Source organism: Trypanosoma melophagium (assembly GCF_022059095.1).
Source record: "Trypanosoma melophagium isolate St. Kilda chromosome Unknown ctg9segment1, whole genome shotgun sequence".
NCBI classification, from domain to species: domain Eukaryota; phylum Euglenozoa; class Kinetoplastea; order Trypanosomatida; family Trypanosomatidae; genus Trypanosoma; species Trypanosoma melophagium.
Genome location: NW_027125195.1, coordinates 22,108 through 49,057, shown reverse-complemented (window position 1 = coordinate 49,057; position 26,950 = coordinate 22,108). Strand labels below are relative to the sequence as shown.

At 44.1% G+C, this 26,950-nt stretch overlaps 12 protein-coding genes across 12 annotated transcripts; all 12 read left to right on the top strand.

Moving 5' to 3' along the window:
* Positions 1-2,455: 2,455 nt before the first annotated feature.
* On the top strand, positions 2,456-9,475 carry LSM04_009646 (uncharacterized protein; the record flags this gene model as incomplete). The annotated part of the gene is made up of 1 exon (XM_067329888.1): positions 2,456-9,475. One exon carries the CDS (start codon positions 2,456-2,458, stop codon positions 9,473-9,475), a length of 7,020 nt encoding a protein of 2,339 aa, XP_067185486.1.
* A 607-nt stretch (positions 9,476-10,082) lies between these two features.
* Positions 10,083-10,652, top strand: LSM04_004033 (uncharacterized protein; the record flags this gene model as incomplete). Its single annotated transcript, XM_067329877.1, has 1 exon — positions 10,083-10,652. The coding sequence occupies one exon, from the start codon at positions 10,083-10,085 to the stop codon at positions 10,650-10,652; it is 570 nt and encodes a 189-aa protein (XP_067185464.1).
* Positions 10,653-10,888: 236 nt separating this feature from the next.
* On the top strand, positions 10,889-11,584 carry LSM04_000719 (Protein of unknown function DUF2039; the record flags this gene model as incomplete). Its single annotated transcript, XM_067329865.1, has 1 exon — positions 10,889-11,584. One exon carries the CDS (start codon positions 10,889-10,891, stop codon positions 11,582-11,584), a length of 696 nt encoding a protein of 231 aa, XP_067185455.1.
* Positions 11,585-11,947: 363 nt separating this feature from the next.
* LSM04_008961 (uncharacterized protein) lies at positions 11,948-12,484 on the top strand (the record flags this gene model as incomplete). The annotated part of the gene is made up of 1 exon (XM_067329854.1): positions 11,948-12,484. One exon carries the CDS (start codon positions 11,948-11,950, stop codon positions 12,482-12,484), a length of 537 nt encoding a protein of 178 aa, XP_067185482.1.
* Positions 12,485-12,875: 391 nt separating this feature from the next.
* LSM04_005530 (uncharacterized protein) lies at positions 12,876-15,377 on the top strand (the record flags this gene model as incomplete). Its single annotated transcript, XM_067329843.1, has 1 exon — positions 12,876-15,377. One exon carries the CDS (start codon positions 12,876-12,878, stop codon positions 15,375-15,377), a length of 2,502 nt encoding a protein of 833 aa, XP_067185468.1.
* Positions 15,378-15,718: 341 nt separating this feature from the next.
* Positions 15,719-17,125, top strand: LSM04_007249 (Manganese/iron superoxide dismutase; the record flags this gene model as incomplete). Its single annotated transcript, XM_067329832.1, has 1 exon — positions 15,719-17,125. The coding sequence occupies one exon, from the start codon at positions 15,719-15,721 to the stop codon at positions 17,123-17,125; it is 1,407 nt and encodes a 468-aa protein (XP_067185478.1).
* A 465-nt stretch (positions 17,126-17,590) lies between these two features.
* Positions 17,591-18,427, top strand: LSM04_001196 (PPM-type phosphatase domain; the record flags this gene model as incomplete). Its single annotated transcript, XM_067329821.1, has 1 exon — positions 17,591-18,427. The coding sequence occupies one exon, from the start codon at positions 17,591-17,593 to the stop codon at positions 18,425-18,427; it is 837 nt and encodes a 278-aa protein (XP_067185458.1).
* Positions 18,428-19,000: 573 nt separating this feature from the next.
* LSM04_008231 (CCAAT-binding factor) lies at positions 19,001-20,380 on the top strand (the record flags this gene model as incomplete). Its single annotated transcript, XM_067329810.1, has 1 exon — positions 19,001-20,380. The coding sequence occupies one exon, from the start codon at positions 19,001-19,003 to the stop codon at positions 20,378-20,380; it is 1,380 nt and encodes a 459-aa protein (XP_067185479.1).
* Positions 20,381-20,793: 413 nt separating this feature from the next.
* Positions 20,794-22,254, top strand: LSM04_002751 (uncharacterized protein; the record flags this gene model as incomplete). The annotated part of the gene is made up of 1 exon (XM_067329798.1): positions 20,794-22,254. The coding sequence occupies one exon, from the start codon at positions 20,794-20,796 to the stop codon at positions 22,252-22,254; it is 1,461 nt and encodes a 486-aa protein (XP_067185461.1).
* A 348-nt stretch (positions 22,255-22,602) lies between these two features.
* LSM04_004724 (uncharacterized protein) lies at positions 22,603-23,784 on the top strand (the record flags this gene model as incomplete). Its single annotated transcript, XM_067329786.1, has 1 exon — positions 22,603-23,784. The coding sequence occupies one exon, from the start codon at positions 22,603-22,605 to the stop codon at positions 23,782-23,784; it is 1,182 nt and encodes a 393-aa protein (XP_067185467.1).
* Positions 23,785-24,183: 399 nt separating this feature from the next.
* On the top strand, positions 24,184-24,723 carry LSM04_000500 (uncharacterized protein; the record flags this gene model as incomplete). Its single annotated transcript, XM_067329773.1, has 1 exon — positions 24,184-24,723. The coding sequence occupies one exon, from the start codon at positions 24,184-24,186 to the stop codon at positions 24,721-24,723; it is 540 nt and encodes a 179-aa protein (XP_067185453.1).
* A 421-nt stretch (positions 24,724-25,144) lies between these two features.
* On the top strand, positions 25,145-26,029 carry LSM04_006169 (Serine-threonine protein phosphatase; the record flags this gene model as incomplete). The annotated part of the gene is made up of 1 exon (XM_067329762.1): positions 25,145-26,029. The coding sequence occupies one exon, from the start codon at positions 25,145-25,147 to the stop codon at positions 26,027-26,029; it is 885 nt and encodes a 294-aa protein (XP_067185471.1).
* Between the last annotated feature and the right edge of the window lie 921 nt (positions 26,030-26,950).

Here is a 26,950-nt window from a genome sequence, read left to right as displayed (position 1 = left end):
CTTTACTTTTTTTCCACTTGACAAAAATTCTCATAGAAATTTTTTATTTCCCCCAGCCAAGGATTGAGTTGGACACTACTGAAAATATAAGAGGTATACAGAAATGAAAACTCAGCTGGAAATGGAATATATTGCCTGAGTATTTTACCATGCGAGACTAATAACATGGTATAACTGGGTGGTGGAAGTGTCATAAAAGAATACAAGAGGTTTTAATATTTCATTACATTTTTTCTGGATTTTTTTTTTCATTTACCGATGGCTCAAGTAAAACAACCATTCGATTTCTCCGAATTTGGGTATTTAATTGAGAGGGAGAATTCCAGAAAGAATATCCAAAATGAAATGGCAACAGAAAACGAATTTAAATTGAAAAAGAAACCAATTAACACAACTGTTGATCCAATGACATTACAAGGACCGTTATTGCTTACCTTGAGGAAAAAAAAGGGCAATAACAGGGGTGAAAAGCATGTAAAAGTGCCAACCGAACAGTCAACTGATTTAAGAGAAATAATGCAGGCGTCTCTCCTGCGTTGCCATTGACGATGTTTTAATGCCGGCTGATGTTCGCTGCTGGGTGACTGCGGTTTGTTTGTGAAGAAGTGCCAGCTGTTCTTGTGAATGGTATTCTTGTTAAGTGCTGCATTTTTTTTTTTTACTGACATCGCTGTTTGTCATCGTTTCTCTAATAGGGGTGGTTTTTGTAACTTGTGTTTGACACAACCTGTATTTCCTTTCTTTTTTTTGATGTTTTTTTTTATTGTTTTGTCCTTTTTAATTTTTTGGTGTCGGGTAGTTGCCCAGACCCTCCGCGAGGACAATTGTGACGTTGAGATGTGGGTTGCTGACATGTTGTATGACATTTTCGCGTACGTGTGTGTATGTGTGTATCTCTAGACAATGAAGTATTTTTTTTTTGTGAAGGTTTTTTCATTTTTAGGAGATCTTAGAAATAGAGAGGATGTAATCTGCGTTGTGTGATCCAGCAAGCGGTACAGTTGCCACGGTTAAATGTTTTTCGTAACGTTTATTAGTGGAAGGAGCTGTGCCTTGTTTTTTTTATTGTCTTGAGAATTTTTTCCTTTTTTTGTGGTTATGGCATTGATCGGGTTGGGTTGGTGGAGTTTGTAGAGAGGGAGTGCAGGTGTGGAATTGTTGCGTGACATGTTGTTGTGTTTAGTGTAGTTGACTTGTGAGTAGAAATGTATTGTTTTTTTTATTTATTTTTCTCCTGTGTGTTTTTTTTTCGTGGTGTGACATTCTGTTTCTCTCTCAGCTATGGATTGAATCTTTTTTTTTTCTTCTGATGTTTTCTTTGATTCGTTGACAATGATAGTACGATAATATAAAAAGGAAGAGAAGAAGAGAAGATCGAATACGTTAGTTCGAGTAACTGAGAAGAGACAAGAAAACCAAAAAGAATTATTGGCACAAGTCAAGTAAAGGGAGAGACGAATAAACGATAGGGTTGACTGAAGAAAATAATATATTAGGTTTTCTTTAGCAGCTTCATAGGGTCATAAGGTGTGTGTGGCATCAAAATCAGGAAAGGAACAGTGACTTTGGGGAACTGACAGAAGACACCTGTTGGTTTGACGAGGAATTGAGGAAGTAAAAGAGTGAAGGAAAAAGAGGAAAAAAAACTACAAAGCGAAAATAGGTGGGGTGGTCGGAACTTTCCTATTAACGTTTGTTGAATTTCAGCATCAGTCTTCTTGAACATAGTAGAAGAGGAAGTAGCTAAAACCTACATAGTAGAAGGATACTGAGGTATTAGTCAACATCAAGATATAGAAAGATACAGAAGCCATTATTATTATAGGATATTCATTGAGGATTGCATTTTGTGTGTTGTCTTTTACAACATATTCACATTGAAATTGTTTTCTTTCTGATAATCCAGAAGAAGGAATTAAAATTGTGGGTAAAGTTCAAAAAGGAAAGGTAGAAAAAGACTGCACATTTCATTGTTTTTTTTTTACGTGTTTGTATTTATATTTGTTCTTTTTGGTTTGAGAGTGTGTACTTGTGTGTGCTGAATATTTGCGGTACGTGGACACATCTTCATTTACTGTAGACGAAAATTACACGTTTTGAATCGACTGGAATACTTGAAGGCGATTGACATTTCGTGAGGTTCCACAATCATTACACAGAAGCGAACGGAGGAGAAAAAAAGCGAAGGGAAAAAAAGGCAGTGTCTCCTGTGTGTGAGAGAGTGTCACTGTATTGCTCTTTGTATCTGTAGTTGGCAAATTAACAGCAACGATAAAAGAGTGGATAAACAAATTCCAAGGAAAGCAAAGAAAAGGTTGAGAAGAAGGAAGTAAAACAATATATATTTATATATTATTATTATTATTATTATTATTATTATTATTATTATTATTATTATTATTATTAGTTACTATCACTATATATATACATAAGCATATAAAGGGGGGAATTTGCCATGACGCTTTTAACTGCCATAAAGAAGAAGTCACCGGAACTGCATGAAGGGCAGGTTGTGGCGTATGACTATGTTAACAGCGGTGAGCTTTGGCAGTGGACATTAGGCACTGTGATATCGCTCAAGGAATACACAGCCGTTGTACAACAGTGGAGTGTCAGTCAGGGTGACCACAACACATTGAAGAGCATCATATCGAATGAAATCGAAAAGGAAATGAAACGCATGAAGGTCTTTCAGGAGCAGCTTTCCACTGCACGTGATAAGCTAGCAGCTATACGCAGTGAAAACGAGGATCGTGTTTCAGCCGCCAGATCTGTGTTTGAAGGGGCAAAAGAGGCGGTAGAGGCGGTGGACGAAGTACACATGCGTGAGGTGACAACGCAGGTACGTCCCTCTGCAGTGGCCGTGGCGGTACTGAAAGCGGTGCTTTCAGTGGCTCAGAACGAACCTACCATCAATAACTGCCTCTCGTGGCATGAAATTCAAATGGAATATAGGAGACCGGATGCTGTAATGAATTTAATTCACGCAGATGTTGCAGGACAAATTTACCCAACCCCTGAAGGTATTTTGTCTGTATTACAGGATCCACGGTATTCAGCAGCTGCAGCAGCGCGAGACTCAGATGCAGTCAGTAGCCTGCATCAATGGGTAGTAAGTGCTTTGGCATACCAAGAAGCACATAGCAAGTTAACAACAGATACACGGGTTCAAATGCAGAATGAAACTATTGCCAGTGTCATCGCTGGGATGAAAAATTGTCGACTGAAGATAATGAAGTTAAAAGAAGAGTTATCACGTGGTAGTTCATCAGCTTCTAGGGGACAGGTTACATCTTTTACAAAGACATCTGTACAGACTACAATTCCTCGCTCAGGGGTAATTTCTGTGATACCAGTTGATCAGTCGGTCTCTGATTGTGTCCTTACAGACGATGAAGTAGATACTGTTCTTGATGATGCAAAATGTATGCGCTTTCAGCTTAAGGATCAGTTAAAGCAGATGACAGATGAATCCATTGAATTTTTAGCTGAACTTCACTGTCTCTCAATGTACACCAACGAACTTGAAGAAAAACGACTTTATCTCCGGGAACACTATTTGCTTAACATTCTTCGAAATCGTGAAAATGAGAAAACGTTGGCACAAAATAATGAATTAAATGAAAAACTCAAGGAGATGCAAGGTATTATTGATGACTTAAAGAAACACGATGAACGTTGGTCTTACAAAGAAGTTCCAATAGTTACTACTAAGCATCAAAAACATTACGACGGGGAAAACTGGGATGTCTTACTAGAAAAGAAACCAGAAGAACTATTACAAAGATTTAAGAATGAACAGTCTCTCGCATGCCATGTACCAGATGATTGCATTCAGAACGTTGTGTTTGGAGTGAAACCGGACTCTCTTGATGTTTCATTTGATGTTCAACACCCCACGTCTCAGACAAGGGATGAAATTAATGAGCGTCTGAGAGAATTTCCCCCACGTGGCATGGAGCGTATGCTGCGCAGCATCGATGCCCCCAAAACTGGTTTGGATCGTGCAATTGTAGAGGTATGTCACGCACTTGATATGACAGAAGACAAATTCCGCGGGCTCTCCTTTGATGAGTTTATACAGGAACTCTCAGGGAAAGGTCACCTTGGTGATAAGGACGCTTACGAAAGTGAAATTGGGGATCTTCTTATGCTTTTAGATAAGATTCATAATGAAAATCGTTCATTGCAATATACCCTGGAGAAATCTGCTGAAGAATTCCGTCGACAGACCGCAACGACGATGCGAGAACAAGAAGCTTTGAGACAGCGCAATAATGAACTCCATGCAGAAATCGGTCGTCTACGTGATTTGGTTGAGAAACTTAGGCGTTTGGCTGACGACCAAGCAGGAGAACTGGAACTGTTCAAATTGCAGAAGACTCAAGTAAACCAAATGCGAACCCAGCGTAATTTGTCAGAATTTAAGGGTGAAAATACAGCTGAACCACTCTACTGTGTTACCCTTGACGAACTCCATGAACAAGTGGCGCAATGCAAACAAGCAGAGGACGAAAACGCCGAACTACAACGTCAGTTGTCAGATCTCAAGAAAGCCAATAACGACCTACTTGCTCAAATAAATGAGGCAGCAAGGGAAAATAAAGAATTAGAAGCCGAAATAGAGAGACTTCGAGAAAACTTGGTTAATGCAGAAAAAGAAGTAAATGATACTATAGAGAACCTCAATGATGTTGCTCGTGAGCTAGAAAATAAACGCGCTGAATACCAAGATATGGTAAAGAACCTGGAGAACCTAGAAAATCTACTTGATTCTGTTAAGGCATCTGAACAAGAGGCATTGGCAGGTATTGAGGCGCGTGATAACGAAATTGATCACTTAAGACAAAAACTAGAAAGTTTAATCAACGAAAACAATAAGGCACTTGCTGCGCTAGAAGAAAAAGAAGATGAAAATGATGAACTCTTACGACAAGTTGAGCAGCAACAAAAAGAACTTGACGTTCATCGGGAAAAGCGACTTGCTGCGCACGAAGCACGATCTCATGAACCCACCTTGGGTCCAATATCTCTCCGAAGCACAAATCCAGGAGAAGGGATTGAACCAAGAGCACTCGCTGCAGAACCTCTACTTTCAGTTGGCATGGACGAATACACAGATTACGTACAAAGATGCAATCAGCTTCAACAAGGAAACGATGGCCTAGGACAACAACTCCAACAATTAAACGATGATATGGAGGTCGTTCAAAGCCAACTACGTCAAACTGAGGAAGAAAACAGGAATTTGGGAGATGAACTCCGCAAGAAAAATGACATCATCAAAAGCATCGAAAATGATATCAACCAGGTCATACTTGACAACGAAAAGCTCAACAATCAGTTAGATGAAAAAACTGCAGAAGCACAAGCACTCGCTACTCAAAAAGAGAAACTTTCAGACGAAAACAATAACTTAGCAGAAGAAATAGAACGATTAACCGCGGAAAACGATAATCTGTCTCACGATCTACAGCAGAAGAATGCAGAAAACGAGAATCTGGCTGATGAGCTGGAGCGAAAGGCTGCTGAGAACGAGAAGCTGGCTGATGAGCTGGAGCAGAAGGCTGCTGAGAATGAGAATCTGGCTGCTGAGAATGAGAAGCTGGCTGATGAGCTGGAGCAGAAGGCTGCTGAGAATGAGAAGCTGGCAGCTGAGAATGAGAAGCTAGCTGATGAGCTGGAGCAGAAGGCAGCTGAGAACGAGAAGCTGGCAGCTGAGAACGAGAAGCTGGCTGGTGAGCTGGAGCAGAAGGCTGCTGAGAATGAGAAGCTGGCTGATGAGAATGAGAAGCTGGCAGCTGAGAATGAGAAGCTGGCTGATGAGCTGGAGCAGAAGGCTGCTGAGAATGAGAAGCTGGCTGATGAGCTGGAGCAGAAGGCAGCTGAGAACGAGAATCTGGCTGATAAGCTGGAGCAGAAGGCAGCTGAGAATGAGAAGCTAGCTGATGAGCTGGAGCAGAAGGCAGCTGAGAACGAGAAGCTGGCAGCTGAGAACGAGAAGCTGGCTGGTGAGCTGGAGCAGAAGGCTGCTGAGAATGAGAAGCTGGCTGATGAGAATGAGAAGCTGGCAGCTGAGAATGAGAAGCTGGCTGATGAGCTGGAGCAGAAGGCTGCTGAGAATGAGAAGCTGGCTGATGAGCTGGAGCAGAAGGCAGCTGAGAACGAGAATCTGGCTGATAAGCTGGAGCAGAAGGCTGCTGAGAATGAGAAGCTGGCTGATGAGCTGGAGCAGAAGGCAGCTGAGAACGAGAATCTGGCTGCTGAGAATGAGAAGCTGGCAGCTGAGAATGAGAAGCTGGCAGCTGAGAATGAGAAGCTGGCAGCTGAGAATGAGAAGCTGGCTGATGAGCTGGAGCAAAAGGCAGCTGAGAATGAGAAGCTGGCTGATGAGCTGGAGCAGAAGGCTGCTGAGAATGAGAAGCTGGCTGATGAGCTGGAGCAGAAGGCAGCTGAGAACGAGAATCTGGCTGCTGAGAATGAGAAGCTGGCAGCTGAGAATGAGAAGCTAGCTGATGAGCTGGAGCAGAAGGCAGCTGAGAACGAGAAGCTGGCTGATGAGCTGGAGCAGAAGGCCGCTGAGAATGAGAAGCTGGCTGATGAGCTGGAGCAGAAGGCTGCTGAGAATGAGAAGCTGGCTGATGAGCTGGAGCAAAAGGCAGCTGAGAATGAGAAGCTGGCTGCTGAGAATGAGAAGCTGGCAGCTGAGAATGAGAAGCTGGCAGCTGAGAATGAGAAGCTAGCTGATGAGCTGGAGCAGAAGGCAGCTGAGAACGAGAAGCTGGCTGCTGAGAATGAGAAGCTAGCTGATGAGCTGGAGCAGAAGGCCGCTGAGAATGAGAAGCTGGCTGATGAGCTGGAGCAGAAGGCCACCGAGAATGAGAAGCTGGCTGCTGAGAATGAGAAGCTGGCTGATGAGCTGGAGCAAAAGGCAGCTGAGAATGAGAAGCTGGCTGATGAGCTGGAGCAGAAGGCTGCTGAGAATGAGAAGCTAGCTGATGAGCTGGAGCAGAAGGCAGCTGAGAATGAGAAGCTGGCTGATGAGAATGAGAAGCTGGCAGCTGAGAATGAGAAGCTAGCTGATGAGCTGGAGCAGAAGGCTGCTGAGAATGAGAAGCTAGCTGATGAGCTGGAGCAGAAGGCCGCTGAGAATGAGAAGCTGGCTGATGAGAATGAGAAGCTGGCAGCTGAGAATGAGAAGCTAGCTGATGAGCTGGAGCAGAAGGCTGCTGAGAATGAGAAGCTAGCTGATGAGCTGGAGCAGAAGGCAGCTGAGAACGAGAAGCTGGCTGCTGAGAATGAGAAGCTGGCAGCTGAGAATGAGAAGCTAGCTGATGAGCTGGAGCAGAAGGCCGCTGAGAATGAGAAGCTGGCTGATGAGCTGGAGCAGAAGGCAGCTGAGAATGAGAAGCTGGCTGATGAGCTGGAGCAGAAGGCTGCTGAGAATGAGAAGCTAGCTGATGAGCTGGAGCAGAAGGCTGCTGAGAATGAGAAGCTAGCTGATGAGCTGGAGCAGAAGGCAGCTGAGAACGAGAAGCTGGCTGCTGAGAATGAGAAGCTGGCAGCTGAGAATGAGAAGCTAGCTGATGAGCTGGAGCAGAAGGCCGCTGAGAATGAGAAGCTGGCTGATGAGCTGGAGCAGAAGGCAGCTGAGAACGAGAATCTGGCTGCTGAGAATGAGAAGCTGGCTGATGAGCTGGAGCAAAAGGCAGCTGAGAATGAGAAGCTGGCTGATGAGCTGGAGCAGAAGGCTGCTGAGAATGAGAAGCTAGCTGATGAGCTGGAGCAGAAGGCTGCTGAGAACGAGAAGCTGGCAGCTGAGAACGAGAAGCTGGCTGGTGAGCTGGAGCAGAAGGCTGCTGAGAATGAGAAGCTGGCTGATGAGCTGGAGCAGAAGGCTGCTGAGAATGAGAAGCTGGCTGATGAGCTGGAGCAGAAGGCAGCTGAGAACGAGAATCTGGCTGCTGAGAATGAGAAGCTGGCAGCTGAGAATGAGAAGCTGGCTGATGAGCTGGAGCAAAAGGCAGCTGAGAATGAGAAGCTAGCTGATGAGCTGGAGCAGAAGGCAGCTGAGAATGAGAAGCTAGCTGATGAGCTGGAGCAAAAGGCAGCTGAGAATGAGAAGCTGGCTGATGAGAATGAGAAGCTGGCAGCTGAGAATGAGAAGCTAGCTGATGAGCTGGAGCAGAAGGCAGCTGAGAACGAGAAGCTGGCTGCTGAGAATGAGAAGCTAGCTGATGAGCTGGAGCAGAAGGCCGCTGAGAATGAGAAGCTGGCTGCTGAGAATGAGAAGCTGGCTGATGAGCTGGAGCAAAAGGCAGCTGAGAATGAGAAGCTGGCTGATGAGCTGGAGCAGAAGGCTGCTGAGAATGAGAAGCTAGCTGATGAGCTGGAGCAGAAGGCCGCTGAGAATGAGAAGCTGGCTGCTGAGAATGAGAAGCTGGCTGATGAGCTGGAGCAGAAGGCCGCTGAGAATGAGAATCTGGCTGCTGAGAATGAGAAGCTAGCTGATGAGCTGGAGCAGAAGGCTGCTGAGAATGAGAAGCTGGCTGGTGAGAATGAGAAGCTAGCTGATGAGCTGGAGCAGAAGGCTGCTGAGAATGAGAAGCTGGCTGCTGAGAATGAGAAGCTAGCTGATGAGCTGGAGCAGAAGGCCGCTGAGAATGAGAAGCTGGCTGCTGAGAATGAGAAGCTGGCTGATGAGCTGGAGCAGAAGGCAGCTGAGAATGAGAAGCTGGCTGCTGAGAATGAGAAGCTGGCAGCTGAGAATGAGAAGCTGGCAGCTGAGAATGAGAAGCTAGCTGATGAGCTGGAGCAAAAGGCAGCTGAGAACGAGAAGCTGGCTGCTGAGAATGAGAAGCTGGCAGCTGAGAAGGAGAAGCTGAATTTAGAGATGGAAAGACTGAAAAGAGAAATCGAAAAGCTGGAGGATGATTTGACGAAGTTGCGTGATGAGTTAAGGAATTTATCTGATGTTAATAGGGAGTTGAAGAATGATGTGGAACGTTTGTCCTCTGAGCGTGATAAAGCTGCGGAGGAAGTGCGGACGAGAGGTTTAGAATTGGGCGTGTTGCAAGAACAGTTACAGGGAAAGGTTGACGATCTGGAGAGGGCAAACGAAGCCTTATCTTATGAGAAGAAGGAGAGCATTGAAGCTCTTGAGAGAGAGTTGATGGATGTTCTTGTGCAATTAAAGGGTTTGGATGGTGTGAACGTCGCATTGGAAGCCCTTATGGCGGATAAGGAGAAGGAGTTGGCCTTCCTGAGGGCGCACTGCGAATTGTGGACGGACCCAACGGAAGTGAAGGAGAAGGTTGTAACACGCCATGTTAGAGTATTTGACGGTAATGGATGGGAAAAGTTGTTGCGTGAACGTCCTGAAGCACTTATGGCAGCCTTTGTTATTGATGCCGGTAATGCGTGTCACGTTCCAGGTGACCAGATTAATCAGGTTTCCTTTTTCAACGACAAGTAGTGAAAGCAAACGGAATGTTTTAAAGGAGGATATTTTTTTTCCTTTTCTCTTTTTTTTTCTTTATTCTTTAGTGTACCTGGATCGCTTGCATAGTTTGCCAATTTGTTGTCGTGAAACAATTAACAGAAGGAAGTTTCGTTATGGGTACATACTTGGGAATAAAAGTTTTCGGTGTGTATGCATGATTAGAATGAATTTCTAACATCTAGTATCAAGGCATTTCACTTTCATTGTATTTGGTTATATAGTAGCGTGGGAGTGATGTCTCATGTTTTTTCTTTCTGAATTGGGGAATTATCAATTGTTTTCTTTTATTTCCTTCTTGATGCTTCACGATGCCCTTAATTTATGTAATTTTTTATTTATTTCTGTCTTTCCAAACGCTGACCTGTGAAGGGCATAACGGGAAAAAAAAGTTACTGACGGTAGAATATTACTTTGTAGAAGGTGCATACAATTGCACTAACCTTTTGCTGCCAAGAATGTTGGTATTGGTATCTGTTCTTCCTCCTACTACTATTCCTCTTGAGCACTGATATAAATTCTTCAAGCAGGTATGATCCCCGTTCTCTTTTTTTCTTTCTTATTGTCAAAGAGCTCCCTAACAATGTTTGTTGGCCGATGGGTCTACAGCAAAGGGAGTAACGTTAATAGTCTTATTCATTCTGAATTAATGCAGAAGCGAAGCGAAGGGGATGAGGGTTTTACATCCACTTCCTTTGGTTGTGTGCTGTTTCTCAAAGATGATGTTGTAGACTGTTTACAGGAAGAAAGACCAACAACTTCTGTCCCGTACACTGGTGGAGATCTTCTTGACGCTGTCGTGCATTGGGCACGTGGTGGTAAGGCTTCACAGAATGAAAATTCTTCACCTTACATATTTCGGGATCGTTCGTCTTTTCCCTCCGCCTCTTCAGGGCCATGGACTGTAATCGAGCGTTGTATTGGAGATCCTTGTAGTTTTGGTGTAATTGCCGGATTTGTTTCTCGTCACACCTTGAGTGTAGATAAAGGTGATAATGGTACTGGAGAAAATGTCAATGGCAACCCTCACCAGCATAGTTGTGGTGGTGGTCTTTTGTGGGAGTGGTGTGAATTGATAAACTGTGCCAGCATCTCACAACTTGCGCTTTATATGGACTCAGTAGTATTGTCCAAGAACGTGGAAGTTGTGTGATGTCTAGGGTACCGATTTTTTATTTTTCGCTTTTTTTGTTTTGAGTTTTATTTTGTGGGTTCTTATGCCCTTTGGCCACATGTGAACAAGCTTGTTTTCTACCTCACTCGTTGTTGTTGTTTTTTTTTTCTTTGGTCTTTTTTTCCTTTCCCCCCCCTTTCTGTTGGTTAAATTGTGAGCGGAGTGGAGGCTGCTTGTTCCTGTCTCGTTCAAGCTGGATTACAGTCTTGAAGAACATGCCTGGAAAGCGCCTGGTGAAAAATGGAGCCCGTGGTTCACAACAGAGTTACATGAATAAAGTGAAGTTTGATCCCTATCGCTACAAGCTGGATGATCAGAAGCTCCCAGCAGCTGTGGTAGGTACAATGACTAGTTTGTGCTGCCGGCGCTGTTGCGACATTCTTCAGTGGAAGGTGGATTACGGAAAGTATATACCCTTGGAACGATATCGAAAGTGCAACCGCTGTCAGGCGAAGAAAATTGCCCTTTCGTACCACCACATCTGCCAGAAATGCGCCATGGAGACGGGTCGCTGTGCGAAGTGCCAAAAACCACCGATTGTGGGAATTACGACAACTGGTGCAGAAAATGGCAAACACAATGAGCATGGGGAAAATGGACTAATAAAAAGAAAAGAGGAGAGCGATAAAGATGATTATGATGTGGAAGAGGAGGAACATGTAGCAAAGGATGATGCACCGAGCAAGTACACCTTTGTGGATCAGGAGGACTCTGACGATGAGTTTAAACCACTGCGCGGTTTGGACATTCGACTAGTAAAGAACAAAAAGGTAGCGGCGCAAAGACAACAGGAAAGCGATCGCATAGCTCGTCTGAGGGAGCGCGAGAGGCGAACAGTTCTTCGACGTGTAGCACAGGATTCGCAGTGTGATGCTGATGCAGATGCAGATGATAGTGATGAAGAGCTCTGAAGTGCGTTTACTGTAAGAGGAGCGGCAAGTAAACAGGTAATTCAGAAAAAAAAAATCAAAGACATGGAGAGAGAGAAAAAGTAAGTAAAAAAGAAAGAAAGAAAGTGTCCAGGGATTTTTGACAACTAAATCGCGTTTAAGTTGATTTACTTTCTGCGAGTATGAGGGATATGGTAATAATCAAAAAAAAAAAACTCTCCTTTTGTTTTTCTGTATGTAATGCAAAATGTTAATGAAAAAAAAATATATGCGATAAACTTTCTTAATTTACTCGAACTCAATTAGTTATTTTCATATCTTTTGTTTCTTTGTTAGGGTCTTTTTCTAATAATAAAGGTACATAGAGTTTTTACGTTGAGGAAAATGAGCGTAGTCGGAGCAACAAGTGGTGGTGGGTCTCTCTGTTTTCAACTCTTACTGTACTGTTCTTGTGGCTGGAGCTGCGTCTGGTTCATTGTTACATTGTCGCTTCTTATTTACAAGGGTACATTGCTGTACTTTCCACCTGCAGCGCAGCCAATGGAAATTGTCTCAGCCTTCCTACTGTTAATGGTAGATCTCGCTGCTTGTATTATTGGATCACGAGGAAATGTTACAGAAGAAACAACCTCGATGATTCTCTCGATTATTCTTCTTCTTGTTGCAGTCTTGGGGGCTATGTACTACATGTGGTTCCAGACATATGTTATGATGCTTGATTTGGCATTCTCTGCTACGCTACTTGGCTTTAACGGACTAGGAGTTCTAACTGGTCTTTACGGTGTGCAAGGAATACTATTCGCAAAGCGAGCACCACGACAAAAGTTTGCACTACCATCATCATCACTTCAGCAACAGGAACAAGAAAAGAATATGCCTGCGTTTCTTCGCGATCATATGGTGTGGCTGAAGAGTGACTAGTGCCATGAGGTGATGACATTTGTGTTTGTGTTTTTGATTGGTTGCTGAGTTGGTGAGTGAATGAGTGAATGAGTGAGTGAGTGAGTGGGCGAGGCACAGAAAGTTGATAAGGTTTATTTTGTGGAGGGGTTGTCTCCACTGTTTGATTTTGGTTTTTTATTTTCTTTTATAGTAGACATTTTTTTCTTTTCTTTAATCCCTTTTCCTTATTTTTGTCTATTACTAACCATATTGAAGAGCTTGTGAAGGTTACATAGCAGAGCGATTTTCTGCTGTTGGTGGCTGAATTCAGTGGTAAAAATAAGAAGGAGTACGGTATCTGAGGTGTCTAGGGTGGGTGGAGAGAGAGAGAGAGAGGGAGAGAGAGAGAGAGAGAAAACCCATTGTGAAAATGCGCCGGACGCCGTTTCTCTGTATCTCCCGGTCATGGCGGCCCCACTCGGAGCTCATCCAGGGCTGGATTGCCGGCTCCTCCAGTGAGCCGCGACAGCTGCAGCAGGCCCGTTCCTACATGTACGGCCTGCAGCTCGAGGAGGCGCTGGAGGAGGTGGAGGACGCGACGGATCTCGTCTACTTCATGCACCGCGTCTCGTACCCGGCGGGGAGTCATCTCGAGGCGCGCGTGGGGGACTTTCTCGCCGCCGCTGCCGCGCAGTGGACCCGCGAGGACCTCCTGGCGGTCGTCCGACGCCTGCGGGAGGCCCCCTCCGCCGGGCCGCTCTGGGCGCGTGTCCTTCTCGCCCGTCCGTGGCTCGTCGACCGCCTCCCCGCCCTCCTCGCCGGCCTCTCGCTCGAGGAACACATCGGCGTTGCCGTCGCCATATGGCAGGCACTCCTGCAATCTAAGCGAGACACCTCACGTCCTACACCCACCACCACAGCCCTTGCACAGCCGCTCGCAGCACTCACAGCCCAGCGACTCACAAGAGATAAAACAGGGCAGGGCGTCTGTCTTTGCGCCAAATTAGGAATCCCCCTGCGTGAGGAGAGCCTTGTCGCAATGCGGAGGTCTATTCTGGCACAAACTCGCAATGGGCTGAATGTGGCGCAGTTGGGAGAGGTGGCAGAGGCGCTTGCAACACAACGGTCAACAGATACTGAATGGCTGGAGGCTCTGCAAATGGCTATTTGCCAGAAGCCCCTTGCTAACCTGGAAGCACAGCACGTCGTAAATATTCTTTACGCAATAGCAATGGCCCCGTATACCCCAGTACATGTGGAATTTGAAGAGTTGTTGCTGCAACTCCTTCCTGATATGTCATTAGAGGCTAAACTGAGCTGTTGTGAAAGTCTTGCGATGCTTTCGGATGCTGCACATGGATTCCGTGATAGGCTTCGCAGATCTTTGTACTCTGTAACGAAGGGATTTATGAAGAGGAAACACAACAAGGAATATAATGAAGACATGATTTGGCAGCAACTGCGCGGTTTGTCGTTAATTGCGTCAAAAGAAGCAAGGGAATTACTTTTGGAACTTGAGGAGGATATGAAAGAAAATAAACAGAATCTAACACCAGTTGCAACACAAAGTCTTATTCGTTGCATGTGGGAATTACATGAATTTCCACCAGTACTTGTCTCACAGTGTAAGTTATCTTTTCTTCAAAATACATTAATGCCGTTTACTCAGGAAGATGCGGCCTATTTGCTTTATGCTTCCGCTCATGCAGGGGAACCTGCTGATGGAATTTTTTTTAGGGATGCGCTAAATCGCTTCGCTACCACGCGTAAATTTGATCGTCGAAAAAATAGGACTCAACAGACCAATGTGTTACCTATTTTAACCGTAATGATGGTTTTACGAGCATTTAGTGTTGCAAAGGGAGGACAACTCACAAGTGAGTCTAAGGTGTACACAATGTTGCGTGATGCGTTAGAGTATCATCAACGACAGGGTGCGATAAATATAGAGGATGCTATCAATATTCTTAGGTTGCTAGTTCAGTTAAAGGTGATAGACGCATCCTTTACAACGGCGGTACTGACTGGACTTTCAAAGTCTATATCAAGCATGACGGCTGTTCAAGCGAGTGAGCTATGTGACGTATTAGTAACCCTTAGGTCCCGTGACGTCCTCATGTTTCGTGCCCTGATTTCTCGTCTAGTGGAATTACACCCAGATCATGTGTGTATCACTAAGACTGCTTTTGCCGCGCGAAGGTTGAAATTTATTCCATACTTTCAACAGTCCGCGTTGGTTTCACAGATTACTTCACTATATGGCTGGAGTGTCTCTGACATTGTGTTGGTGGCGTCTGCCTGTGATGCAAAACAGCGTGAGGCTCTGTTGTCTCTACCAGGCTCCGAAATACTCGCAAAGGCCTCTGCAGAAGAATTGACAACGGTTGATCTCTTTTTATTGCTCTCTATTACTCCCAGAGATGAACCGCGGGTAGCTGCAATGGCAGAAACACTTAAGACTCGCCCCCCTATACCTGCAGGAGATGTTGAGGTTGAAGATGCATGGCGTGCCGTCGCTAACTGCGTGGGTGATACAGAGTCACTTGCGACAGTGTGCCGTACCTGTGCCGAGACATTACAAAGTGTTGATGAAAATATGCTTATGCGACTTCTTGAGGTGGCTTTGAAGGCGCCAAAACTTCCCAATATATTTTTTCGGGTTGTAGGAAAGTCGATACTACGTCTTGCAAATGGCATGACTGTTGAAAACGCCGTTAGCTGGTTGCAATTCTATGTTAACCGTCAAATTCGTGATGATAGTGTGGGTAAGGCACTTCTCGCCAAGACACGCACGCGTAGTAATTACGCAGCTGGTATAACGGATAAAACTATTCGAAAAGCATCTGCTATGTATGGGAAAACGTATACACTTCAACCCAAAGTAAAAAAACATGAAGAAAAAGTAGAATGGTATCCACTAGGTTCCGTTTAACCTCTTTTGCTCCCCCAGTTATTGCTGAGGTTGTTTCTGCTTAATTCGGACCTCCGCCACGATCTGTATATAAGGTGATATATATATCCCGAAAGGAATTGATGATGGATTGTGGTGGATATGATGATGGTGGCAGTGGTAGTGATAATTCTATTTCTCTTTCATTCCTCGTTTTTTTTTCCATCATGTCTAGTTGTTCCTCTGTATCCATATTTTTTTTTTGTTGTTCATGCTGCTGGTGTGTCTGTGTGTAATTTCTTCTATATTAATGGAGTATCTGTACATGTGTATTTTTGCTTTAGTATATATTTTTCTTTTTTAGTAAGATCTTCACTTTGCCGATGATGCTTGGGAGGAGCATGACTTTCCTCCGCTCCGCAAGAGAGGCAGCGAGTGTGTCACGTGAACTACAGAAGCTTCTATCTTCTTTACTTCCGTTACTCGATCCACCCATTCCGAGGGGGTCAACTATTTCTGCTGCGCACATCATTGTTGCAACAAGTAATAGTAGCAGTAAACGAAGTGGGAGACACTTGCATGACTGCCCTGTACTCGCGCGTACTTTGCCACTTACTGCCATGGTGGATCACGTGGCCTTTATGAAGCGTCCATGTCTTTCATGCCTTAGGAAACGTATCCATTTTCTCGCGTCTGAGGAGTTCTGCAAGAACCTTGAGCAGAAATGCAAACAGGACGGTGGTATTGTACCACCAGAGTGGGAAAACATTGTAGTAAAGCAGTTTGGCACCCTTGCAAATCTTGAGAAGGAAATTGTGATGTACGCAACAAGCCGACGTGAACCCGGATGGACATGGCTTGTATTTGATAAAGAGCGTGTTGAGGGGCATCGTCTCGTGGTAATGAATCTACCTGCTAATCGTACACCCCTCATATTGGGTCTTTGGCCGTTGGCAGTTATCAACATGACAGAGAGTGCACTATTGTCTACATTGGAGTCTAAACCAGCTGTGGCTAACGCAAAGGTGACACATCCGTCGTGGTCTCGTGCGGCACGTAATCCATTAGCTGCAGTAACAGCGACAAGAAGTGTAGGCCTTCTTTGTACACCCGCAGATTTCACAGCTATCAGTAGTAAAGGTCTCTCTGACCTGCGTAAGCAGGTTGTCCAAGAGGCGGTATCGAAGCTTAATTGGAACTTTATTCTACAACAATGGCAACAGGCAGAAATTTATTATAGTTCTGCTGCTCGTGAAGAGAAAATTCGTGCTCAGCGTACTAAACTTGAGCGAGAAACTGCTTTGGCAGCGATGAGTAAGCTACGAGATAGTGGGGCTACCATTCTCACATCTGACAGTGTTGAGATTACAACAGGAGGTAGTGATAAAGGAACTGTGAAAGTGGATAAGAAAGAAGGAGAAAAATTGTCTAGCCAGACGACACAGAAATCGACAGTAAATGTTGAGGAAAAGACTACCATGACTAGCGCAACAGTAGCAGAAAATAAAGGGACATCAACTGAGACCGAGAACACTGGAGTTGATGAAGATCCAAAGTCCGCGCAACTGGCAGATGGTACGTGGCAGTATTTGTACAAAAATGGTGATGTTACCCTCTTGCGACCTGACGGTACACGAGTCTTTAAAAAGAGCGATTTGACTACTACAGCCTTTGCCGATGGGAGCACACTTTATGAATATCCCAATAACACCTCTATCCTTGATCGTGTAGATGGGGTGCGTATAACAACCTTCGCAGATGGCACAAAACAGGAAGAACGTTTAAAGTGAACCTTCTTCACACTTGAAAAGAGAGAGAAGGAAACAGAAAAGGAGTAGGGGTGGAGGCGGACTGAGAAGGGAGGACTCCTAGTTGCCGATCAGCTCCGTGTGGGGAGGGAAAGAAGAAGGAAAAAAAAAAAAATGAGACACACACACACACACACACACACGCAAAAAAAAAATACAGAAGGAAGGGAGAGACACTATTGGATATAACTCGCGTTTCTTTTTTTTCTCGTGTTTACGTGTGTTGGAGATCTAAAGATCTCAAATGATCACTGTAAAGCATTATCGTTTTCTTATTTTCACACCCCGATCTTTTTCCCTTTCGATACTCTATTCCACCGTATTTATTTTTCCTCTTCCTTTCCCTTTCCCCTCCCTTTTTTCTTCCTCTTCTTCCTCTTCCTTCTTTTCTTTTTTCCCGCCTCCCAAACAATAACACATTGTGTTAATAACATAAAGCCCAGGGCAATGTTTGCATGCTCGCGCCACCACTTCTCCGCTGCGCCTCTGTTGTGGTTCGGCCGCCGCGGTGTGTGTGCGGTGCCACATCCGTCAAAGCGTCACCGCGGCGGTGAGGACGCCTTTTTTGTGCACGCGAACGGCATTGGCGTTGCCGACGGCGTTGGCGGCTACGCGCGGTCCGGTGTGGACCCGGCGGTGTTTACACGCAACGTGATGCGCTTCACACTGCGGGCACTGCAGGACGACGGCGAGCACGGCCGCATTACTGCCCTTGAGGCCCTTAACAGTGGATTCAACGAGGCGCAGCGGCAGCGACAACCCGGTGGGTGTCCTGTTGCACTCGTCACACTTGTCAATGGGCGTTTCGCGTCGGTGCTGAATCTCGGCGACTGCGGCGTTATTTGTCTGCGCAGTTCAAAACTGTTTATGGCAACGGAGGCGCAGCAGCACTATTTTAACTGTCCATACCAACTGCCAGAGGACCCACCGTCGGCGGGAGATCGCATGACATTAGAGGTGAATGAGGGGGACGTCTTTTTGTGTGCCAGTGATGGACTGCTAGATAATGTGGAGGCGAGCGATATCGTACAACACCTAGGTGATGTTCAGCAGAACGGATGTCAGCGCGTTGCGGAGTTACTAGCGGAAAAAGCCTGCAAGAATGGGGCTGATAAAAATTTGGATTCCCCTTTCGCAAAACATGCAAGAAGTGTGGGTTTCCGCTACACCGGTGGGAAACTGGATGACGTTACAGTTGTCGTGGCACAACTGACACGACTTGATGTGGAGCCAAATCCCTGTCCATCTCTTATTACGGAACTTCTTAAGATTCCCAACGAATGATGCCGCGCCCATGGCTTGAACTGTCACTGAGGAGAAGAAAAAACCAACAAGAGCAAAGACATTGCTATTCGAATGCACAAACAAACGGAAAACGAAGAAAAAAAAGGAAGAGAATAAAAGGAAGAAAATATCTAAGAGGTAAGGAGGGAAGCACGCATATGATTTGTTTCTTGGACGCTGTTTTTTCTTTCCTTTTGTAATTTGTAGTGCTTCTGCAATAGCCGAAAGTTATAATAATAATAATAATAATAATAATAATAATAATAATAATAATAATAATAATAATAATAATAATAATAATTATTATTATTATTATTATTTTTGAATATAATCTTTCCCCCCTCCTTCAAGATTATTTTTTTTTTCTATCTCTTCTTATCTTTTTCTGTTTTTTTTTTCTCTTCTCTCTCTCTCTCTCTCTTTATTTGATGGTTGAGATTGCTGTTGAGAAGGGTAGAGAAGGAAAGAAGAGAGAAAGCCAGGTAGTAGTGTTGGTGGTGGTGTGGCAATCATTGGCAGCCACAAAGACAACGACAGCAACACCCACCAGAGAAAGTAAAGGTTAAAATTATCATGGAGACAAGGTTCAGTGCTGCACTAAAACGTTGTGGACGATGTACGACATACCAGGAATTGTGTGATTGCTTTGATACGACGGTGCGTCCACAGTTAGAGGGATTTCTTCGTACCGCGTTGGTAAAGCCAGTTCGAGATCATGTGAGTCCGGCAGAGTGTAGTCCGCAGGTGGCACAACTGCGAGAGATGTTGGAAAACATGAACATTGGAGATGATGTGTGGTTCTTTTTATACCGTGCTTCCGCTACTTTTTTAGAGCGTTCTTCAAAGAAACGCACACGTGATGGTAATATAGACATGTCTACATTTGTTGTGAACGTATTTGTACTCTTTTACGGTCATGTACCACCAAAACTTTCAAGTCTCCATTTACAATGGGGATTCCTGCGTAGGGAGAAGTCACAGTATGAGGCGAGTGAATCCCATGTCCACTCTAACGCGGCAGAGCGGCGTAAAGCGTTAATGACATCTGTTCTTTCTGTCTTTTCTGAACGTGCCCATCGTCATTACTTCACTGCGTTGTGGATGCCATGTTTGCATCATGCCGCGGCTGCTTCACTGCATCTGCATTTACTACACCGTATGGGTGATGTTATTCTTCCGCACTTGACAAATCCGCTTGTTGTTGCTGACTATTTAAGTGGTTGTTTCGCCAGCGGAGGCCTTGTCGCCGTACTCGCCCTTCATGGAATTTTTCTTCTTGTGCTTGATCACGGTCTAGAGTATCCTCAGTATTACCAACAGTTATACACACTTCTTACTCCAGACGCCTTTTCCTCTCGCCACCGCTACGATTTATTCCGTCTCCTTGATTTGTCTTTGAGTTCTATTCGTGTGCCGTCATATGTGGCGGCAGCATTTACGAAAAAAGTTGCCCGTGTTGCAATGTTATCACCTTCACCTGTTCTATACTTTGTGCTTCCATTCATCCGTAAGATTCTTCAACGACACCCTAACTGCCTGGCGTTAATTCACCGCTCCACAAAGGAGGCAGTTATACCAGAGGATGACAAGGATACAGTTAAGGGAACAGCAGGAAATAGTGAAGACGCAAAGAAGGAGGCATGGCGTTTGACAGCAACACTATTTGATGGAAACGATCCATTTGTACCAGATGAGAGTCTTGAACGGTGTCATGCACTACACAGCACGTTGTGGGAACTTACCGCACTGGAGCGGCACTTTATCCCTACAGTGCCATTAATGGTTTCCGCCTTTGCAAGTACTGCGGAAGATCAGGCACCGCTGCGGTTTGAAAAAACATACGCGCGTCTCTTCACATCAGAAGTGACGCGGCCCATGTCCAAGTCACAAATGCCAACAGTCGCTTACCGTGAACCGGAGGAAGACTCCACGGACGCTATACTCCTTGTCTGAGTGATAAGTTCATCGACTAAATTACAATTACGCTAGGTATTCATATATATATATATATATATATATATATATATATATGCACGGTGATTCGTGTGTATTATATGCCTGTGTGTAAACTAGAAAGAAAGAAAGAAAGAAAGAAAAAAGAAAGTTGTCGTATAATTTTCTTGATGAGGGGGAAAAAAAAAAGGGAGAGAAATATGACGTGGTTGTTTCGCTGAGCTGAAAGTGAGGTGCTCTTATATTTTTATTTATTTATTACTTGCTTGTGTTTTTCTCACTAGTTATTTTTTTGTTTTCTTAATAACGTGACGTGAACGTTTACGACCAACCAAAAAAAAAAAAAAAAGCGTAAAGAAACGAATAAAAAAAAAAGAACATCCACAAACTGATTAAAAAGGAAACAAAAAGAGATGTGGCGATGGCGTTTGTGTAGTGGTGTAGTACAGAACCAACTGGTGGTTTGCAGTAGTCTCTCTCACTCCTGCCGTAGCAGCAGTACTGTGCAGCCACCGTCGTGGATTTCTCAGTTGCGTAGTGAGGCTAAACGGTCTGAAAAGGCCATTTCATACGATGTGAAGATATATGATGAGATGGCATGGCGACGACGGCGCTTCACCTTCGATAAGGATTTGTGGGATCCCTCTCGCATGAGTAGTATTGTGCGACGCCGACTGTGTCTCGGCAATGAAGAGGCGGAGTACACCGTTATTGGTGAGGTTTTCGCATTCCCAGATCGTGAAGACGCACCCGTTGTGAATGACCCGAACCACACGTGTAAAATACTATGGGATCATAACAGTCCTACAGAGAAGTTACTTATTCAGTTATCAGAACACTTTCCACCACTCTTGTGGCATGCGGTGAAACCTTCACTTGAGTCTTTAAAGCGTATCTTCAGTGAGTTTCTTGAAGTGGATACACAACATATGAAAAAATATCTTCCTTATTATGAGTCTATACAAAATTCGGTAGAGACGGCAACCAATGAGACACTCGCTGGTACACTGAGTCCTTCCAGTTTGAAGAACCGATTTGTAGAGGATATGCGTCGACGTGATCCTAAGACTATTGAGTTGGATTTCCCAAATGAACACAATCTTTTTCTTGGTACTGCACCACATTTTCGACTTGTGGAAGATAAAATGATGAAATCTAATCCGTTCGTCTTTGGTTGGCCACTGCTGCTAAGTGATGGTAACGAACACCTTGATGGGACACCACTACGTATGGCTGCTTTTCGTACAGTGTATTCTAAATCTATGCTGATGTTTCACACACGTTTGGACTTGCAGGTAGATCATCGACTATCTTGTCTTGAAGATGGAGACAATGAGGAAATACTGCTAGATGTCCCCATTTTCTGTACAGTTAATTATCCTCAAAATAACCGTATGTGTGGTGGAAGGCCACTGGTTCAGCGGTTTAACGATACTATGGGTACTTCGTACCCGCTGGATACCCCCGTTGATGTACTCGCTGCCCTAGCAAAAGAGAACACCGTAAAAGGAGTAAAGGAGTTACTTGAGGAACTTAAATTTCTTACAGCAGCATCTGAACGAACCCCAGAACCAGAACGCGTCTTTCGCATCTCTGAAGATCAGTTGAGCTCTAATCGTATTATTGGTTTACTTGCTTACACCATTATTTATCTTGCTTTGGTGAACTACGACCGTTTTGTTGAAGATGTATTTAATGTTTACAAGGGACACAAGAGTGATTTGGTACGGGTGGCATGCGCCAAGGGGGCACACATTGTTGAGCGTGCAGATCTTATTAAAGATCTTATTGCGGTAGAGCCAGAAGTACGTTGTAAGAAGTTGTTACAGGCATCCATGCATGGCGTTACAGAAACAACAACGACAGTATCTTAAAAAATACATTACACACAGGGAGAACGAAAAGAAGAAATAGAAAGAGATAATGTGGCACCACACATGCGTCACATCTTTTTCTTTCTTTCTATGTCTATTCACATATCTAGCTGTTTATTTATCTGTCTCTCTTTCTACGTATGTCTATGTCTGCTGATTTCTTATTCGTTTTTGTATCATTGGTCAGACAAGGCATATGATAAATATTTCTTCTTTCTTTCTTTCTTTCTTTTTTTCTTCTTTTCTTACCTCATTCTTTTTTCTTTTGATTTGGGTAATGTTTTGCTTCTTTGTTTTTTTCCTCCATTTTCCACCAATTCGAGAAACGCGTTTACATGCATCTGGGATATGGTACGATTTGACCTCAGTGAGGTGGTGAAGTCACGTGTGATGCGTAGTGTTACCTCACCCTTTTATAGCGTTATGCGAGAAGAAAGTACTCGTCAAGATGCGAACATTGAACATGGTCGTGCATCAACACAGACAAAAAAATTATGTAATCCACCAACTTTGCTGGAGACAGAACGTCACTACATATGTTTCCCACAACAAAACACTATAGATGTGCGAAAGGATCTTGATACCCCCACATCATTTTCTACCGTTACCCTTATTGGTGGTACTGGTTTTTTTGCCCGCTTTGTGGCAGAGCAATGCCTTAGACGTGGTATTAGTGTAACCGTCCTTGCTCGGGATCTTAACAAGGCGAAGTCGGTTTTTACCGCAATGAATGAACGCAGTGTTGCGAGTGGTGTGGATTTCACTGAGGAGCACCGTACAGATATTGATATTCCAGGTATTGGCTCCTCTGTGCGCTACACATATCGCACAAGGCCGGGGGCGGTGGCTCCACTTCAGGTGGAACTTCTCCAAGGCGATGTGTGTTTTCCCGAGGCAATACGACACGCCGTGCGGCAGGCCTCACTTGTGCTATACACAGCATCCGCAAAGAACCGTAAATATAATGATAAAAATAGTAACAGTAATTGGTTTTCGCGGTGTTTTCTTCCTGGTTGTGCCCAGGTGGATGTGGGTGGTCTACGCCACACTGTAGAGGCGTGCAATTTGGTGGATGCCCATCTCGTGGTGTTTGTACCGCTCTTTAACAGACCGTCGTGGATATCACCACTGCAGTGGATACGCAGAGCGTTACTGTATCCCCGTGGTTATCTAAAAGCCACACGGCAGCAAGAGCGTTTGCTGCTTAACGATGATGGGACAACTAGTACGTTGTGTATGCAGGGTGGCACCCCGCTTCGTTTCACACTGTTTCGTGTATGTAATATGGTGTACCCAACGTTTAATGAGCGTATGGTAATAGCCAAGAATAACAAAATCTCTGACCCTATTCATCTTATTTCTCTTCGTCGTGGGGATATTAACGCGAAGATGTTGGCTAATGTGATGCTACGCGCTGTGGCGCTTTGCCGTTCTTCGATTGGAAGTCGTCTTGACGTGGCGGGTCACATGCGACACGGTGTGGACTTGGCACATGTCGATAACCTTTTGCAGGCTTTACGGCATGAGTAAAGAAGAAAAAGAAAAAAAGAAAGGAAGAGGAAAAAACAAACAAACGAAAGGGGAAAATGAAAGTAAGAGAACTTTGAACAAAACGAAAGAAAGATAGAAGGATAGAAAGATGAGAGAAACGAGAAAGACAGCAATAACAACAACAACAACAACAACAACAACAACAACAGCCATTATCGGTATCTTCACAGGGGAAACAAAAAGACATGTTTCTACTTTGGGTATTCATGTCCTCATCCATCTTGTTGCTTTTGTTGTTGTTACTCCTACTGTTATGGTTGTTTTCTCTCCGTTTAATATAAACGTGTAACACCCCTTTCTCCTTTTCGTTCTCCCACTTTACTTTCCATTCCTCTCTATAAAAAAAGAAAAGAAAAAAAAGAAGAAAGGGAACATCCAATGTCTCTACTTCCCCGTGAAGGCTTAGCAGGGGAGGATTCACCCCATATAGAGAGTGATGATGACTCCAGTTCCTCCACACCGAGTTCGACTAATAATGAACACCCCGCTCTTGCCACGCTGAATGAAGTCTACAATATGACTGAACAACTGCAGCGGCAGGATGATGAGAGACACCGGATAGAAGAGCAGCAACGGCAAACGCAAAAAGAGGAAATGCGCCTTCGCCGTGAGGAACTGGAGGTACGCGTGACATCCGCACTTCAACGTCTCCGTAGCACGCACGAACCCACGGATGACTGGGAAGAAACTGGTGCAGGGACCACCACACTAAAGGTAGAGCAGCCAAACTCATTTGAAGATGATAAAGTATTGCGAATTAACAGGAAATATGCTGTCCTTCCCCGTAAAACGAGACTTTGGCATTTTCTGTATAATAATCTTCGATTCCTATTTGTTTCTTTGTCATATGCTCCTGGGATCGATCCGAAAGAGGTACACGCCGACCATGAGTACTACCAACGTGCGGAGTACAACTAAAATATCGAAAATAAACAAGAAAAAAAAGACTTGAGACACCTGTAATATAACATATTACCACGCTCCGTCAAAAGTACGGATATGAATTTGTTTACTTGTTTACATATTTATTTTATTTATTTGGTTTGCACGTGTATTTTTCGTTGCTGTAGGATATTGCATTTTTTTTTTTAATTCAAGCAATTAATATACTAGTTTCATTGAACCATTTTCAAACCATAACCTTCCATTTGACTTACTATAATACCACACCGTCTTCTTCCCCCCGTTCCAGTACGAATTCTTCCCTCCTTTAAATCACATTTTTCCCCATAGTATCCTTTTAAAGAGGAAAGACGATTCCATTTGGATTCACCTTTTTCTACAAAGGATTAAAAAACTCAAAATAAACCACTCTACCATAGCATTAGAACCATTCATTATGGTACCTGTACAAACTCTTCTGCAAAGGATGTTGACTGCAAAAAGGAGCACCACACAGCAGCAGATTCTTATCCGTGAAGAGGATATACGTACTATTCTCAGCGAAGTACGTGATGTGTTCATGTCCCAGCCCATGCTTCTAGAGATTAAACCACCAGTGCGTATATGTGGTGATACCCATGGACAATATTACGATTTGTTGCGAATATTCGAAAAGTGTGGGTTCCCACCATACTCAAACTACCTATTCCTGGGTGACTACGTGGATCGTGGTAAACATAGTGTAGAGACCATCACCCTTCTCTTCTGTTACAAGATTGTGTACCCTGAGAATTTCTTCCTACTACGCGGCAACCACGAATGTGCGAGCATCAACAAGATGTATGGCTTTTTTGATGACGTGAAGCGACGGTACAACATTAAACTATTCAAGGCCTTTACCGACGTGTTTAACACGATGCCGGTGTGCTGTGTGGTTGGTGAAAAGATCATCTGCATGCATGGGGGACTGAGTCCGGATTTGACATCTCTCGCCGCAGTTAATGAGATAGAACGACCGTGTGATGTGCCGGATAAAGGCATTTTGTGTGATCTGTTGTGGGCAGACCCTGAGGATGAAGTGAAAGGCTTTCTTGAGAGTGACCGCGGTGTGAGCTACCTGTTCGGCGAGGACATTGTGGGCGACTTCCTGGACATGGTGGACATGGATCTGGTGGTGCGTGCCCACCAAGTCATGGAGCGTGGCTACGGCTTCTTTGCGAGTCGACAGTTAGTAACCATCTTTTCCGCTCCAAATTACTGCGGTGAGTTTGATAATGATGCTGCTGTTATGAATGTTGATGAAAAACTACAGTGCTCCTTTCTCATTGTCTCCGCTCGCTGATAAGTATCACCTTGAATAAAGTATTTTGAACATGTCTTTTCTTTGTTCTAGCGCTATTGCTCCTGCTCTCTCAACGATCTCAGGCAAAAGGTGCTATAGAAGCTTCTATATTTTCTTGGGGAGCTTGTTTCCTTTCATTAAAATTGCTTTCCTTTCGGTGAGGATACCCTTTGTCATGAGATCTACCCTTTCTTGGTCACTTTGTTCTTTTTTTCTTTCTATTTTTGTGTGATATTATGTGATTTCTTGGATCTTCTGTATTCCTTTACTTTTCCTTGTTCCGTATTATCAATCAGGCCTGCAATGCCCAGGTGACTTATCCGTGGACTAGAGTGGTTGGTTGAGGGCACGCTGTAGAAAAAAGGTTCTTGTAATCCGGAGACATTGGTATTTTTGTGTTTGGGTGGGTTTGCATTGAACGTGGAATGAAAAAATAAGAAAATATATTGAGCAATTAGCCAATAATCATCAGTGTTTTATGGTGGTGGTGTTTTTTTATTTTTTATTGCATGGTTACTGTGTTACATGTATTTATTTGTGCTATTTTTTTCTTTTTTTGGTCTACCTCAATTGGTATTTGCACACTTCACACTTTCTTCAATTTCTTGATTGTGTTTTTGCTACTTGAGTGAGACGGTGTCTTTCTTCGTTTTTGTACGACTCCAATGTGTTGTGCGAAAAAAAAAAAAAACTTTTTTCTCCCCCTCCCAATCTTATTTATTTCTTTCTCTCTGTATACATATGGATGTATATGAATTGAATCGTTGCCTTTCTTTTTTTTTTACCCATTCCATCCCTTTTCTTCTTTTCTATACGTTACCAGTCGTGCTGAGGTGTATTTATTTGATCCAACTTAATACTCCTCATATAATAAAGTGCATTCTTGACCAGGAGATCCTGTTTTTCCACTCTTTACTCGTC